The 14,837-nt window shown below is 42.8% G+C and overlaps 2 protein-coding genes across 2 annotated transcripts in view; one reads left to right on the forward strand and one right to left on the reverse strand.

The window, feature by feature from the left end:
* The first annotated feature begins 170 nt into the window (after window positions 1–170).
* ptgdsb.1 (prostaglandin D2 synthase b, tandem duplicate 1) lies at window positions 171–2,877 on the forward strand. Its single transcript, XM_034560046.1, has 6 exons — window positions 171–311; window positions 1,759–1,895; window positions 1,975–2,054; window positions 2,148–2,261; window positions 2,366–2,467; window positions 2,583–2,877. Exons 1-6 carry the CDS (start codon window positions 216–218, stop codon window positions 2,600–2,602), a joined length of 549 nt encoding a protein of 182 aa, XP_034415937.1. The 5' UTR covers window positions 171–215; the 3' UTR covers window positions 2,603–2,877.
* Window positions 2,878–4,412: 1,535 nt separating this feature from the next.
* The window catches only part of cntnap2a (contactin associated protein 2a), a 308,808-nt gene continuing 298,383 nt past the window's right edge, over window positions 4,413–14,837 (reverse strand). Inside the window, exons 25-27 of the mRNA XM_034560734.1 lie at window positions 8,873–9,139; window positions 7,231–7,302; window positions 4,413–6,904 (exon numbers count right to left, since the gene is read on the reverse strand). Of these exons, the coding sequence (XP_034416625.1) occupies window positions 6,705–6,904; window positions 7,231–7,302; window positions 8,873–9,139 (539 nt within the window). The 3' untranslated portion in view covers window positions 4,413–6,704. The remainder of the gene's footprint in view (window positions 6,905–7,230; window positions 7,303–8,872; window positions 9,140–14,837) is intronic.

Genomic DNA, 14,837 nt, shown 5'->3' on the forward strand with positions numbered 1-14,837 from the left:
TACAGTTGGTTTGTTTTATCTAAAACAGTTTAAATGCGAAGGCCAAAGAGTTTTTGAAATCCAAAAGCTAGCAGCCAGACGGGGGAGGAGTCAGAAAGAGGAGGAGGGGATGGGGAGCCGGACTCTGCAGGATAAAAGGAGCCTCCACCTCCCTTCTGCTCTTCACCTCTCCCCGATACTTCACTCACCGAAGCACAGAGCATAAAGGAGAAGCCATGAGGAACACACTGCTGAGGATGCTGGGCGCCCTGATGTGTGTGCTAGCGGCCTGCGCCGAAGTCGTGCCTCTTCAAGACTTCGACCTGGAGAAGGTAAGGAAGTATTACTACTTCAAGACTAGATGGATAGATAGATAGATAGATAGATAGATAGATAGATAGATATGTACTTTATTCATCCCCAGGGGGAAATTTATTTGTAGCAGCAGCAGCAGCAAATAAGGTTATGTTGGGTTGTAGTGGATTTTATATATATTTGCACATGTAGATAAGAGAAGTTTATGTTTTAAATTAATACATAAAGAAAGATATGATAATTAATTTGGGATATTATGAGGAATATTCTGGAGGAATGTATTATGAAACATAAGAGAGGATCACTGTTTTATTATTCTGTTTTAATGACAAATGTAATGATTAACTGTATGATGCATGGGAATGAATGAATGTTTTATTGTTTAGACAATAGTTAAAATGGATGCCGATTGAAACCTAATGTGTTGCTTTTATTCTGAAGGCAGGATAGTAGGTTTTATTCTGATGGGGAACTTCCTGTCCTTGACCGGAAGTGTGAGCTTTGACCTCGCCAGCTTATCAATTGGCTTAGCGAACAGAACTGCGGCATCCTTTGAACTGACCAATGGAACTAACCTTTAGGTGTGAATTCATTTGCATGACCAGACTAACGACCGAGCATTTGTTCTGGGGAGACATGGTTCTACTGGTCTGGAGACTCGAGACAGCCCCGGTCTGTTGCTCCTTGGGAGCTGCAGTCCGTCTGTGGAGAGTTCGTCCTTTCTGGCCCCACGATCGTGAACGCTACATGAGTATTATCTTTGCCATTAAATTTTGTTAACTTTAACTCATTGAATCCTGAATTTCCTGCGGCCACGGGACCCGGAGCTTTGAACACGAATCTTACAGTTAACATATATACAATACAATACAATAGCAGAGCAGGACATATTACATTTAAGAACATAAAATAATTAAATACTAAAGAAAATTAAAAGTAATGCAAAGTATATACAGTGTATATAAGTGAGTATAAAGTGAAGCAGTGCAAGGGTTATTGATTTTGATTCAATTTGAGGAGGATCTGGCCGGATGTGATTTATTATAAAGTCTAATAGCCGTGGTCAGGAATGTTCTCCTGTATCATGAATGTTCTCCTGTATCATGAATGTTCTCCTGTATCAGGAATGTTCTCCTGTATCTGTCCCTGTGACAGCGGAGCTGAAGCAGTCTGTTGGAGAACGTTCTCCGCTGTCCCTGCAACAGGTGGTGCAGAGGGTGAACGTTGATAGCTACAACAATCACTAGGGAATAAAGTCAGGAAGAGGAATTAGTATCTGTGGTTGGTTAATGCGTTTCATGGAATCACTTGTTGGGGCAGACTGCTCTTTTAAAAGTAGTTTATATAGAACATAGGTGTTGTGTAATAATACTTGTGCTGCAGTTTAGATAACGTCAAGTACTGCTTTGATTGAAGAGCCTCCATCGCCCTTCATTACGCCCTTCTGTCTTTTTCATTTGCTAGATGGCAGGCAAGTGGTATATTGTTGGTTTTGCCACTAATGCCCAGTGGTTCGTGGACAACAAGACAGGGATGAAGACAGGCACTGCCATGTTAGTGCCAACTGGAGGAGACCTGGACCTCACCTACGCCAACCTGAAGTGAGTGATTATGTCCCCGTACCTTCAAATCAAAATATCTCGATGATTGTGGAAGACTAAGTAACTATTCCTCATTTAGTGCTGATGGTACCTGCTGGAGAACGACCCACCTCGCTAAGAAAACCGTCACTCCTGGACACTTCACCTTCCGCAGCCAGAGTGAGTAGAGAGCGCAACACAAACACGAACACACACAAGGGACACACACGGAAACGTCCAGCAGCATGACCGCTCTATTTCTGCTTCCATCAGTTTGGAACAATGACAACGACATGCGCATTGTCGACGTGGCGTACGACGACTACGCTCTGGTCCACACTGTGAAGACAAAGGACGGCGTGTCTGAGGTCCTCAACAAGCTCTACAGTAAGTATGGATCCGTCACACCACGAAGGGGGAAAGCACAGTAAGTTGAATGTGTGTGTGCAGGAATTGGTTGATGTTTAATACAACTCATTCTGTGTTTGCAGGTCGCACTCCTGAGGCATCGGCGGTCCTGCAGCAGAAGTTTTCCCAGCTCTCCCTGGAGACCGGCATCCTCCCTGACAACGTCGTTATCTTGCCTCAGAATGGTGCGTAATGAACACGCAACAACCGCACACATACTTTGATGTACATGCATTTGAACTGTTTTCCGAAAACAGTTCAGACCTTTGCTCACTGGCCTCCCCATGTGTGTTGTTACAGGCGAGTGTCCCGAGGTCTGAAGGGTCCCCTGCTATTTTCCATCCTTCATCTCTTGCTGTCCCAGGATTTCTCAAAGCTACACCTTCAGCATTTTACTCATGTCCCTGCTGCATACCAAAGACTAATCCTGATAGGAGTTCAGGCCTCATTACCCCCCACTCACACATTAGTTGTGGCATCAGAGTGGAACCAAAAAGGGCTGATGTTGAAATAAAGGGAACGGTTGAAACCCTACAAAAAACGTGTCTACTGTTTTGTTGATATAAACTCAAAACCAAAAAAAACAACCTGAATGAATCTTTCACTGTTCAGCCTGTTTTTTTGTTGTTGGCATAAAGAACAACGGCATCATGAATTCAAGCCCCCTGTGGGCTGATTAGGCACAAGACGAGATCCTGAGAAAGTTAGAGGAATAGTCATGCACATGCATGCAAAATACACTCAGATAATAATATCTTGGCTAAACACAGATGTTATTAGACATAACTGATGTTGTATAATACCAGAGTTATGTTACTGAATTATCAGCTTTTACACTTAAAATCTACAGATACACTGTAGGCCTACACCCTCCTCCTATAATAATTAAAACAATGTCAGGGGTCTGAACGTGTCTTGGTTCTACTGTTTAAATAAATAATGGAATGCACACGTCTTACGCAGTAACGTTAGCCTACTTCTGCACACACGTGAGCAAAAGAAGAAGATGAGGTCGTTCCGGTCTGAATCGTGACCTGACTATCCGACCGGATTGGCGATGGTCGCGTTGCACTGTGGGTAATGTAGGCGTTGTGAGGCTGCCAAAGGAATGCAAAGCGGCGAGGCAGCAGTTGGAGATCTAGAGTTTAACGGTGCTTGAAGTGTCATTGCAGATCAGCTTCACGCTGTGTTCAAAGACCACTGTAGTCTAATGGCTGACACGTGCTGCGGATATCAATAAGCACGTTTAATTAACCAGAGCGCGTCGCAGCAGTTCACTGGAGGAACGTAAACATGGTGCTGCTCACTTCTTCGTTGGCCATCTTTATGCTTTTTTGCAGCTTAATACTTTTTTGTATTTATTTCTACTAATACCAAACAGCATAGTCTTTAAACGTAAACCATGTGATTGCTAATAGTTTTTAGATTAATAGTGTTTTTTTTCTTCTTTCTGTAATCTACTGAGGTGGTACCCGCTGCTCTGGTGGTGATCTGCTGCATATCTTACACGGATAAGCAAAGTATTGCCTTTCACTGCATGCCGTTTTTCTCAAATCACGTCTGATAGAAGCTGCACCATCTGACCACAAGGGGGCAGCCTAAGACCAGTCTCAGACACACCAGATATAACTACTGTCAGTTCACCCTGCATGTGATACATAGAGCAAGGGCTGACATTAAGTCCGTTGAACTAAAACTGCTTCGTACCGGGATGCGTTCGATAATCTATGACTAGATTGGTCTGTCCGGGTGGATAACGAACACCTCTGCCAAATACAATACTTTGTTGCTACATTTATAGCAACACCTTTGCAGCTATGTGATTTGTCTAGAACTCATCCTTCAAAATAAATGATTTACTGCATCTCTGCACTTCTTAACTGTCTTTTCATTCCAAGGCATGTTCACTTACTTAGAGGGCCAGGATACTCTGTTGAAGAGTAGACTGTTGGGGTGAGATTTAGCAAGACAGAAAAGAGGAGTGGTGCCATGTAGCTGTGGGTCTGACGTTATGATTATTACATGGCTGAAGATCCAAGATGTCCAAGGAAGGTCTCGTGTAATGTAAGCTTTATAATGCTGTCTGAAGATATCCATGTAAACATGAAAGTGATGCAGAGAAAACCACATGATATTAAAGATCAAACACTCTTTAATGAATTCAATAGAACTGAAAGCAAAACATATGGGTTATGTCTGTCGGAGCTGATAATCCATTAACATCGTTATCGTTATGTTCAAACCACATATCAAGGGAATGTGTGTGTGTGTATGTGTGTGTGTGTGCTTAGGTATAGTCTGAGTAATATAATGATAAAATAAAGGAAAGTAACGGCTTTGCCTTCATGGATGTGATGTGTGGATGGAGAAAGTCTTTGAGGCCGCGGTAGAAGGCAGGCTGAGTTCACCAGCTGTCCCACAGTCTCTGATAACGTGATGTACAGTTAGCACTCAAACCACGATGATGCACAACATCATTCATGCAACAGGGCGACCGTGGCAGCAATTTGAACAGACACACACAGAGAAAGCACATTCACAACCAAATAACAAAGTTGGCAGCTGGTTTCACCCGGAACAACATTGTTCTGTAAATGCTACGGTAAGGTAACCACACGCGACGATGACAGGGAAAACAACATGGTTAAGAATATACGTTGCACATCTTGTATGTTGGACCACAGTGGCACTGTTAGAGAGCGAAGCTCAATGCATTGTTGACAAAGCAGCAGCCTGCTCATTCTGAACTCGTTGCTCTTGTAATGGAACGACCTTGACTCATGCTCTGTCAAACATGCATGTTTGCGTGTGTGTCTGAGTCACAGAGGGGAGAAGGAAGCTTCTCGTGTGTCGTATCGCGGGGCAGCTCTCCTGCTGCATAACAACCCACGCAGTTATGCCTCGGAGAGTCAGACATGTTTACAATTTGAGCGAGAATTCAGCGGGATTTCTGAAGAGTATTCTGAATTCAAAGTCAAGCTTTGATTGAGCACCACTCGAATCAGGAAAGATAAAGACGCCCGAATACTCTGATTAATGAGAATTCATGCAGCAGCGGCACGTTATTCTAGAAAGTTCAAAACAGTACCTTGAAGGCACAACGGATTAAAAAGCCAATTATCATCTTGACCTTTCACAGGTCTTGAACAAATATTAGATTTGATGTTTTGTATTTTATGCTGCTTCGGACTCTGAACGCATGAAGTTGTAGTGCGTCAATAGAACTCGTTAAGTGTCGGCCAGTTGTTTGATCTCATCCATGTGACCGTCCCACGTGAATTTTATGGCACCCCTTCAGTCCATTTCAACAAGTACTCTTCATCTGACCCACACGTATACACACACACACAGATGCATGCACACACTGCAAACCCACATCATTCTAATCTAATTCAATTAATTCCTCAAATCAAAGTCTGACATTTTTAACGCAAAAGATCTCAGCCAATCGGTAACTGACGTAAGACTCAAGTGTTTGGCAAAAAACAAACGGACCACTGAAGAAGTCTGAATGAGTAAAGGCTCACGGTTTGACCCGTTCAAAATGAAAAGAAAGCTGCCATGCTGAGCTAGACCAACCACGGAGTCATGATTTCCCATCATGCTCTGAGAAACCCCTCTCTGCTCTTCCTCAGAAAGGAATGTCCCATACAATCGAATGTCATAAGATTTAAACATAAAACTCTATATTTAATACATATATAATGTAATGGACAGACATATGATATTATTGTAATATAGATCTGACATTTCTCATTAGTATTTATGTACTGGACTCTAAATAAATCTTTCGAGAGAAAAAAAAACAACTAAAAACACAAAATATTATATTTACAAACTGAGTTTTGGCATCCATATTCAACTCTATATGACCACAATATAAGTGGCATGTCACGCGACGGATATGAGTGCTGACAGACTGGTGCAACCACAGCCTGATAAGTAAAGGGGAAAAAAAAGGGTTCGGCATGTTGATTTGATCCTTTTTGATATAAGATTTTTGTTAAAAAATAAAATCAAAATGCAACAGAGACTGGAAACAAATCTGTGCTATCACACGACCCAGTAAGTATAATTATTTGTCATATACAGTATTCAAAGGACTCCTGAAAACTCCCAAGCACGATACAAAGAAGGACAAGCCAGTTAGTTTATACATGTACAGTCTCTTAGAGCAGTTCTCTGCTGCATAAATGTCCCTCTTCTTTTCTAATACTCTGAATATATAAAAAAACAAAACAAATAAACAAAAGATATTTCTGTACACGTCTTTCCCAAACCCTCTGGGAGATCATTGTCCGACACATTTTTCCTTTCCTCCATTTTTCCTGTGATTGGTCATTGAATTCAACCTCCTCCATCTCTGTGGCACCTGGTGGTCTGTACGGATCCCTTTCTCTCTCAAAGTCCCGCCATTGGCCATTAGATGAACCACTCCTTCTTCGACTCGTCGATGGTTTCCGGGTTGTCGGTGCCGATGATGGCCGTGTCCGCCGATTCTCCGGTGGACTCCCCGCTGCCCTTGGCCTCGTTGGTGTGGTAGGTGCCTTTGTGGCGGAACATGTAGCGGATCAGGAACACCAGAGTACATAAGATGGTGAAGATCACAACCGCGATGATACCTGAGAGGACACAGCCATCAGTCGCATTGTCAGTCACTGATAGATCTCGGCTTCGACCAACTGACACATGTTCAATACATAAAACATTTAGCTGATGAATTGATTCTTCAATTGACAGATAATGCATTTGATTTTATATTTGACCAAAACCTCCAAACATACCTTGGTTTGAACTTGTCAAATGTGAGGACCAGTCAAATATGATAGTAAACTGAGTATTTGTTTAGTTTTAGACTGATTAAAACTGATTGCAATTTTGAATTTGGCACCTGAGGCTCAGGTAACCTCAAATGCAAATCTGGAAAAAGACCGCTTTCATTCTTTACCTCCAATGATGGCCGAGTCTCTGTTGACGCCATCAGGAATCACTCTCTCCTCATTGAAGGGGAACTCTGCATCTGAGCACAGCAAGAAGGAACAACTCAAACCGTACACAAACTATTTATTAAAATAAATACATTCATTCTAGCAATATCACTAACTTGACACACTTTGCTAGACCAATTTGTGGGCCTGCAAATACCAATCAGCAGTAAAACAAAAATCACATGTAATTATATCATGCAGAATTTGTCCACATTTATAACAACAAAGTGTTGCTTTTCGACCCCGAAGCAAAAAGCCACGATGCTCAGTTTCTGCTATCGTGGCTCCAGCATCACTGCATACATACATCAGACCGTCAAATAGATGAACGCACCAGTGCTGAGCATCGGTAGGGGATGACAGGAACAATTTCTTGAATGCATTGTTGGTTCATGCATTTTATTAAAGATCCATGACAGAGAGCGGTTAATAACAGCTGCAGCTTTTGCATGTCTGTCAGCAACGATGATCTAATCGCTGTGCCTCTCCCCGAATGGATAGAAGTGCAGTGCAAACGAGTGGAGGAAGGCAGACATGGTGGGCAATGAAAGGAAGAAGTAAAAGGAGAACGAAGGTATTGTTGTCATCTGCAATAACTATTTCTTTAATTTGTCCATTTAGGAACACGCACAAACACGTGTAAACGCATTGGATAGAGCTGCAGACATGTATAATCAAGCCTTATTGCACACAGCAACCTGCATGTACACAAACAGCTTCACCCAGCAATGAGCTGTCAGCTAGTTCTGCTGCTGACTGCAGAGTTCTCCAGTAAAGAGCATGAGTAAGACAGAGAAGAGGAGGCTGAGCTGGGAAAAGAGGTGAAAACGGAAAGCAACAGAGAGGAGGAGAGCAATCCCGCTCTTTATAGTCTGTCAGCTGCGTGGATGTGTTTGGTAATAATGACAATAATTCATTGTTTCTGAAAAGATGACAGACAAAGGGTGGAGAGGCGAGCAGAGAGAACCAATAATATCAAAATGTGAAAAGGAAGAAGAGAAGTGAGGAGGATGGGAGCTGCTTAAAAAAACCCCCGTAAAAAACAATCAATGAGAAGACAGACGATGATCATGAGGGAGTGAGGGAGGGCTGGATAAATAATGGATTAGAACTATCTATAGAAATTGTAAAGATAAACAAACACCCATCCTTTCTGTGGAAGGATGTTGGAGAACTGACCCGGAGTCCAGATCAACGGACTGGATCTGGACTCCGGGTCCGGATCGATCTCAGATATCTCAACATTCCCAAAGGCATAGTTGGCACCGAGCCCGAGGAGTACGGCTGCATCCAGATTATCGACACTCTGAAATACTAAACACTGGTGTGGAAAGCAACGTCAGACACACCAGTGCTGAGGTCTGTGTGTCTGCATATATGGATGTGTGTACATGTCCAAGTTAAAAGGTGCAGTACGAAAGTATGAGCGATCAATTACTGAGCTTGTATCTGCACATCTTTACGCCATCTAAATGTGCCACCTTGAGGTGATTCAAAACATCGTTTGCAGATGTCAAGTAACCGTTGTTATTGTGGGAAGTTATTACTCAACTCCAAACGGACAGGCAGCAGCATGTGAAGGGTGTTTGGTGTGATCCTCACCTGTGTTGTCCAGATGCCAGGGATCTGTTGCAGCAGACATTGGTGGGATGGTGAGAGGTGACGACCCACAGTTGGACTCCACGAGTTTGCCCTGGTAAGACACCGGCGAGGCGGCGGCAGGTCGTCTGTCTGCGGCCTGGACCTGTGCAATGGTTCTCAGTGCAGACTTGAGGGGGGCGGCGCCGTTGAACTGTACCCGTGAAAGACACCCGATGAAGCCTGGGGTGTTGTAACGCTCGATGAGGACCGGGTCTATGGGTCCAGTTTCTGTACAGAGACACAGATACAAACTCCTTCACCGTCAACAGTCAAATGCAATGTTTACTTATGTGGGACCATGCCCCATGAATTTGATTGATAATGAAAGAAGGTGGAGAGACAGTGAGAAAGAGAGAAAGAGAGAGAGAGAGAGAGAGAGAGAGGAGAAACCAGGAATGTCAAGCACTGATCCCAGCCACTTTTAAAGAGAACTCATCAGCACCGAATTTCCAAAACACATTAATCTTCCCAAATGAGAAGGGAAGAGAGTGAAGATAGAGGAGGAACATATACGGACATTCACCTCTATTGTTAAATTAAGAGGATGAATAATGAATTAACAACCCCTTCATTCTAACAGTCTGTCTCTCTCTGTCTCTAGTCCTTCTCCTATTTGCAGGATGCCTCGGAGCAAAGGATGAGCATATACAAGTATCTTAAGCAGAAAGCATCAGTGCCTGTTTCAGACTTCATGGCACACACGGAGGAAAACAAGATGAGCCTCTGAAAATATAATTTCATAGACGGCACTTGTTGTGGTGCTCCAGACAAATTCATACATGCCCGTTCAAATACAGCAATCTGTGCACTTTTATGTCTCTGATTATGCCACAGTCTGTTTCTATCTCTCTCCTTTGACTCTCATCTCTCTCTTTATTTTTCAAAGAACACGACTTCACACACTGACCAGCTGGCCCACTGCGCTCCGTCCAGCCAGTGCTTTATCCTTGTTCAATCTGAGGATTACACGGGCTGTTTGGAGGTTAAATGGGCTGCATGTTTTCCAGTGTCGACCACCATTGACTGAAAAGTATTGACTGGGGATTTGTTAGTTTTCTCAGAGGATTCTCATGAAGACAGAATCATCCAGTGCTCGTCTAATGAAGGCTCACACTAACCGTCATATTGATAATCTAAAATGTATTCATATGTTTGAATGAATACAAAATATGATTCTTGTTGGCTCACACACACACACACACACACACACACATTGCAGAGAAAATAAGAGCGAGGAGAAACTGCAAGCAGCACAAACACGATGATTTAATGAAATCCCTCCAACACCTAGAGTTCGGTTCAGACGTAGACATAAACACAAGCATCCTCAGACACGCTCCACTACAGCACAAACCTGGACTGATTTCAAAACAGCCAAACTGTCTTCAACACTTTCCGCAGAGCCGCAAAATGTCTCATTCCTTCACATAAACCCTGGTTGTGTGTGCAGACTAAGTTATAGTGTTCACACGCACGACTGCTCTGCTGCTACACGACTGAGCCACACCCAGAGGGAACTGCTGTTTGGGCAATCCTGCAGCAAAATATGAACAAGGGATGACTAACAAGAGTACTGCTCTCTCTCTCTCTCTCTCTCTCTCTGTGTGTGGGTGTGTTTATCCTGTAATGTCAATAAATGGTGTTCTGAGTATCTGGATATGGCTTATAATGTAATGTTCTCTCTTTATTCCATTTTGATGGGTCTAATACAAGTGTGTGTGTGTATTGCTGTGTTTGTGTGTGTTTGTACACTATTGATTGTGCTGCCAGGAATCGAGCTTAGCACTATCACAAGTCCTTCAGATACATTATGCGTATCCACTGTATACTTTATCTGTGTGTTGAAACCATCCTTTGAAACAGGCTCTACAGTTTAGTTTTGGTGCTAATGCTGCATGACCCAGAGTTCAGATCTGGAAGCAGAAGCAGAGTTGTAGTCTTCGACCCTTCTCTGCACTTCCATCCGAGCAGTTACCCACCCTTAACCTTAACTCTATAGAGACTGTGTCTGTCCCACGGCCACTTCAATTAATTAAATCAAAAGTAACCAGAAGACGAGTCATACAAAATAACCTCATACAGGTTAACAACACTACTGCAACAGTGCAACAAAACAGGATAATTAAATGTGGACTCCTAAATATTAGATCTCTGTCATCTAAAGCTGTATTAGTAAATGATTTAATATCAGACAATCACATTGATTTATTGTGTCTTACTGAAACCTCATGAAGAGTCATGAAGAATATGTCAGCCTAAATGAATCAACTCCTCCAAGTCATATTAATACTCACATTCCTCGAGGCACTGGCCGAGGAGGTGGAGTAGCAGCCATCTTTGACTCAAGCCTATTAATGAATCCTAAACCTAAACTAAACTACAACTCATTTGAAAGCCTTGTTCTTAGTCTTTCACGTCCAACCTGGAAAACATTACAGCCAATTCTATTTGTTATACTGTACCGGCCACCAGGTCCATATTCAGACTTTATATCTGAATTTTCAGAGTTTCTATCAAGTTTAGTCCTTAAAACTGATAAGGTTATTATTGTAGGAGATTTTAATATTCATGTGGATATTGATAATGATTGCCTTAGTACTGCATTTATCTCATTGTTGGACTCGATTGGCTTCTGTCAGAGAGTACAGAAACCCACTCACTGCTTTGGCCACACCCTCGACCTTGTTCTTGCATATGGCATTGACATTGAGCATTTGGAGGTCTTCCCACAGAACCCTCTTCTGTCAGACCATTACCTCATAACTTTTGAGTTTATACTCCCGGAGTATACACCGTTAGTCAAACGTTTAGATGTCTAACTGACAGTGCTGTAGCTAAATTTAAAGAAGCGATTCCTTCTGCATTTGATTCAATACCACGTCTCAATGTGACGGAGGACTCCTGTGCTAACTTTAGTCCGTCCCAGATTGATCATATTGTCGATAGTGCTACAGGCTCACTGAGAATGACACTAGACTCGATAGCCCCACTGAAGAAAAAGACAGTGAGGCAAAGGAGGTTTGCTCCCTGGTATAACCCTCAGACCCGCGAACTAAAGCAAACATCACGAAAGCTCGAAAGCATATGGCGTTCCACCAATCTGGAAGAATCACGCTTAGTTTGGCGAGATAGCCTTAAAACATATAAGAAGGCCCTCCGTAATGCCAGAGCAGCCTATTACTCATCAGTAATAGAGAAAAATAAGAACAACCCCAGGGTTCTCTTTAGCACCACTGTAGCCAGGCTGACAGAGAGTCACAGCTCTGTGGAGCCGTGTATTCCAATAGACCTCAGTAGTAATGACTTCTTCAATGAAAAGATTTTAACTATTAGAGACAAGATTGATGATCTCTTGCCCTCAACCACTGCCGATCTGTCATCAAGAGGAGTGGCCTTGCAAACGGCTGTATGCCCTGGTGTATATTTGAATAGCTTTTCTCCCATTAACCTAGACCAATTGTCCTCAACGGTTTCTACTTCTAAACCGTCTACCGTCTCTTGGACCCCATCCCAACGAGGCTGCTTAAAGACATGTTGCCTTTAATTGGCACCTCTCTGCTGGATATTGTTAATGTGTCTTTGCTAACAGGCCATGTACCACATTCCTTCAAAGTAGTTGTAATTAAACCTCTCCTGAAGAAGCCCACTCTTAATCCAGAGGTGTTGGCTAACTACAGACCGATATCTAACCTTCCCTTCTTCTCTAATATCCTTGAGAAAGTAGTCGCAAATCAGTTGTGCGACTTTCTACATCAGAATAGTTTATTTGAGGAGTTTCAGTCAGGATTTAGAAAACACCACAGCACTGAGACAGCACTGGTGAAAATTACAAATGATCTCCTAATTGCATCAGATAAAGGACTCATCTCCGTACTGGTATTATTAGACCTTAGTGCTGTGTTCGACACCATTGATCATGACATCCTATTACAGAGATTGGATCAGTCAATTGGCATTTCAGGTACCGCACTAAGTTGGTTTAAATCCTATTCATCAGATCGATCTCAATTTGTATTTCTAAGTGATGAAGCCTCAATGACCACCAACGTTAATCACGGAGTTCCACAAGGTTCTGTGCTTGGACCAATTATATTTACCATATATATGCTTCCTTTGGGCAACATTATCAGGAAACACTCTATAAACTTTCATTGCTATGCAGATGATACTCAATTATATCTATCGATCAAACCAGACGAGACCAACCAGCTCGCTAAAATTCAAGAATGTCTTGAAGACATAAAAACATGGATGACCTGCAACTTCCTGATGTTAAACTCAGACAAAACTGAAGTTATTTTACTGGGCCCTGAACACCTCAGAGATCAATTATGTGGTGATGTGGTTTCTGTAGATGGCATTGCCCTGGCATCCAACACCACTGTAAAGAATCTCAGCGTTATCTTTGACCGGGACTTGTCCTTTAACTCCCACGTTAAGCAAATCTCAAGGACTGCATTTTTTCAACTACGTAACATTTAAAAAATCAGGCACATCTTGTCCCAAAAAGATGCAGAAAAGCTGGTTCACGCGTTTGTTACTTCCAGACTAGATCACTGCAACTCCTTATTATCAGGCTGCTCTAATAAGTCTCTTAAGTCCCTCCAGTTAATCCAGAATGCTGCAGCTCGTGTACTCACAAAAACTAAGAAAAGAGATCACATTACTATTTGTATTAGCTGCTCTGCACTGGCTCCCTGTAAAATCAAGAATCACATTTAAAATTCTCCTCCTCACCTACAAAGCCTTGATTGGTGATGCACCATCATATCTTAAGGAGCTTGTAGTACCATATTGCCCCACTAGAGAGCTGCGCTCACTAAATGCGGGGCTACTTGTGGTTCCTAGAGTCCTAAAAAGTAGGATGGGAGCCGGAGCCTTCAGTTATCAAGCTCCTCTTTTATGGAACCAGCTTCCACTTTCAGTCCGGGAGGCAGACACAGTCACCTCATTTAAGAATAGACTTAAGACTTTCCTCTTTAATAGTGCTTATAGTTAGGGCTGAATCAGGTTTGCCCTGGTCCAGCCCCTAGATATGCTGCTATAGGCTTATAGGCTGCTGGGGGATGTTTTAGGATACACTGAGCACCTATCTCCTCTTCTCTCTCTCCTTATGGATGAATTTACATCTCTCCATTGGACCTTATTAACTCTGCTTCCTCCCCGGAGTCTTTGTGACTTCACGTCTCATAGGGTCCATTGGACCTGGCGGTGTCTGATGCCTGGTGAGCCGGTCTTGAGTTGGCCCTGCTGATGCGCCCCGCCACCCCCTCCTCTCTACCTCCTTCTGTTTCATGGATTGGAGTTCCATTCATACATTGTCATATTCATGTAATGTGTTTATGTAGCTTTGTAATGCTGTTCATTCTGTACACATGACATCTATTGCATCTGTCCATCGGGGGGAGGGATCCTCCTCTGTTGCTTTCCTGAGTTTTTCCTAATCCGATGTGAGGTCCTGGGACAGGGATGTCGTATGTGTACAGATTGTAAAGCCCTCTGAGGCAAATTTGTAATTTGTGATATTGGGCTATATAAAATAAACTGAATTAAATTGAATTGCTAATATGGGTTAGCTGCAAGTATCTGAACTGTGGATCAGCATCTCCCGTCTGATATGCCGCCGGTCAGCCCTTTTCTGCAGGAACAGAGATGAACGTATACATCGGTTATCAATCACTTAACGCCTTGAAAACAGTGTGGATGGTGTGCACGTGAGAGTGAGTGAATTTGAATCTATATGCGTAGGGGTGTGCAGAATAGGTGGAAGACACACAGACGCACGTGGGAAAGAAGTGCCTTACAGTCAGCGCAGTGAGCTGCATACTGATAACAAATAGAGAATATGAATATGAATACAAGTCCTCTCTCTCCCATGCCTGAACATGTGTTGATCACTGCAGAGGCCTGCGTGTGAATACTAATA

Source organism: Cyclopterus lumpus, chromosome 20, assembly GCF_009769545.1.
Source record: "Cyclopterus lumpus isolate fCycLum1 chromosome 20, fCycLum1.pri, whole genome shotgun sequence".
NCBI lineage: Eukaryota > Metazoa > Chordata > Actinopteri > Perciformes > Cyclopteridae > Cyclopterus > Cyclopterus lumpus.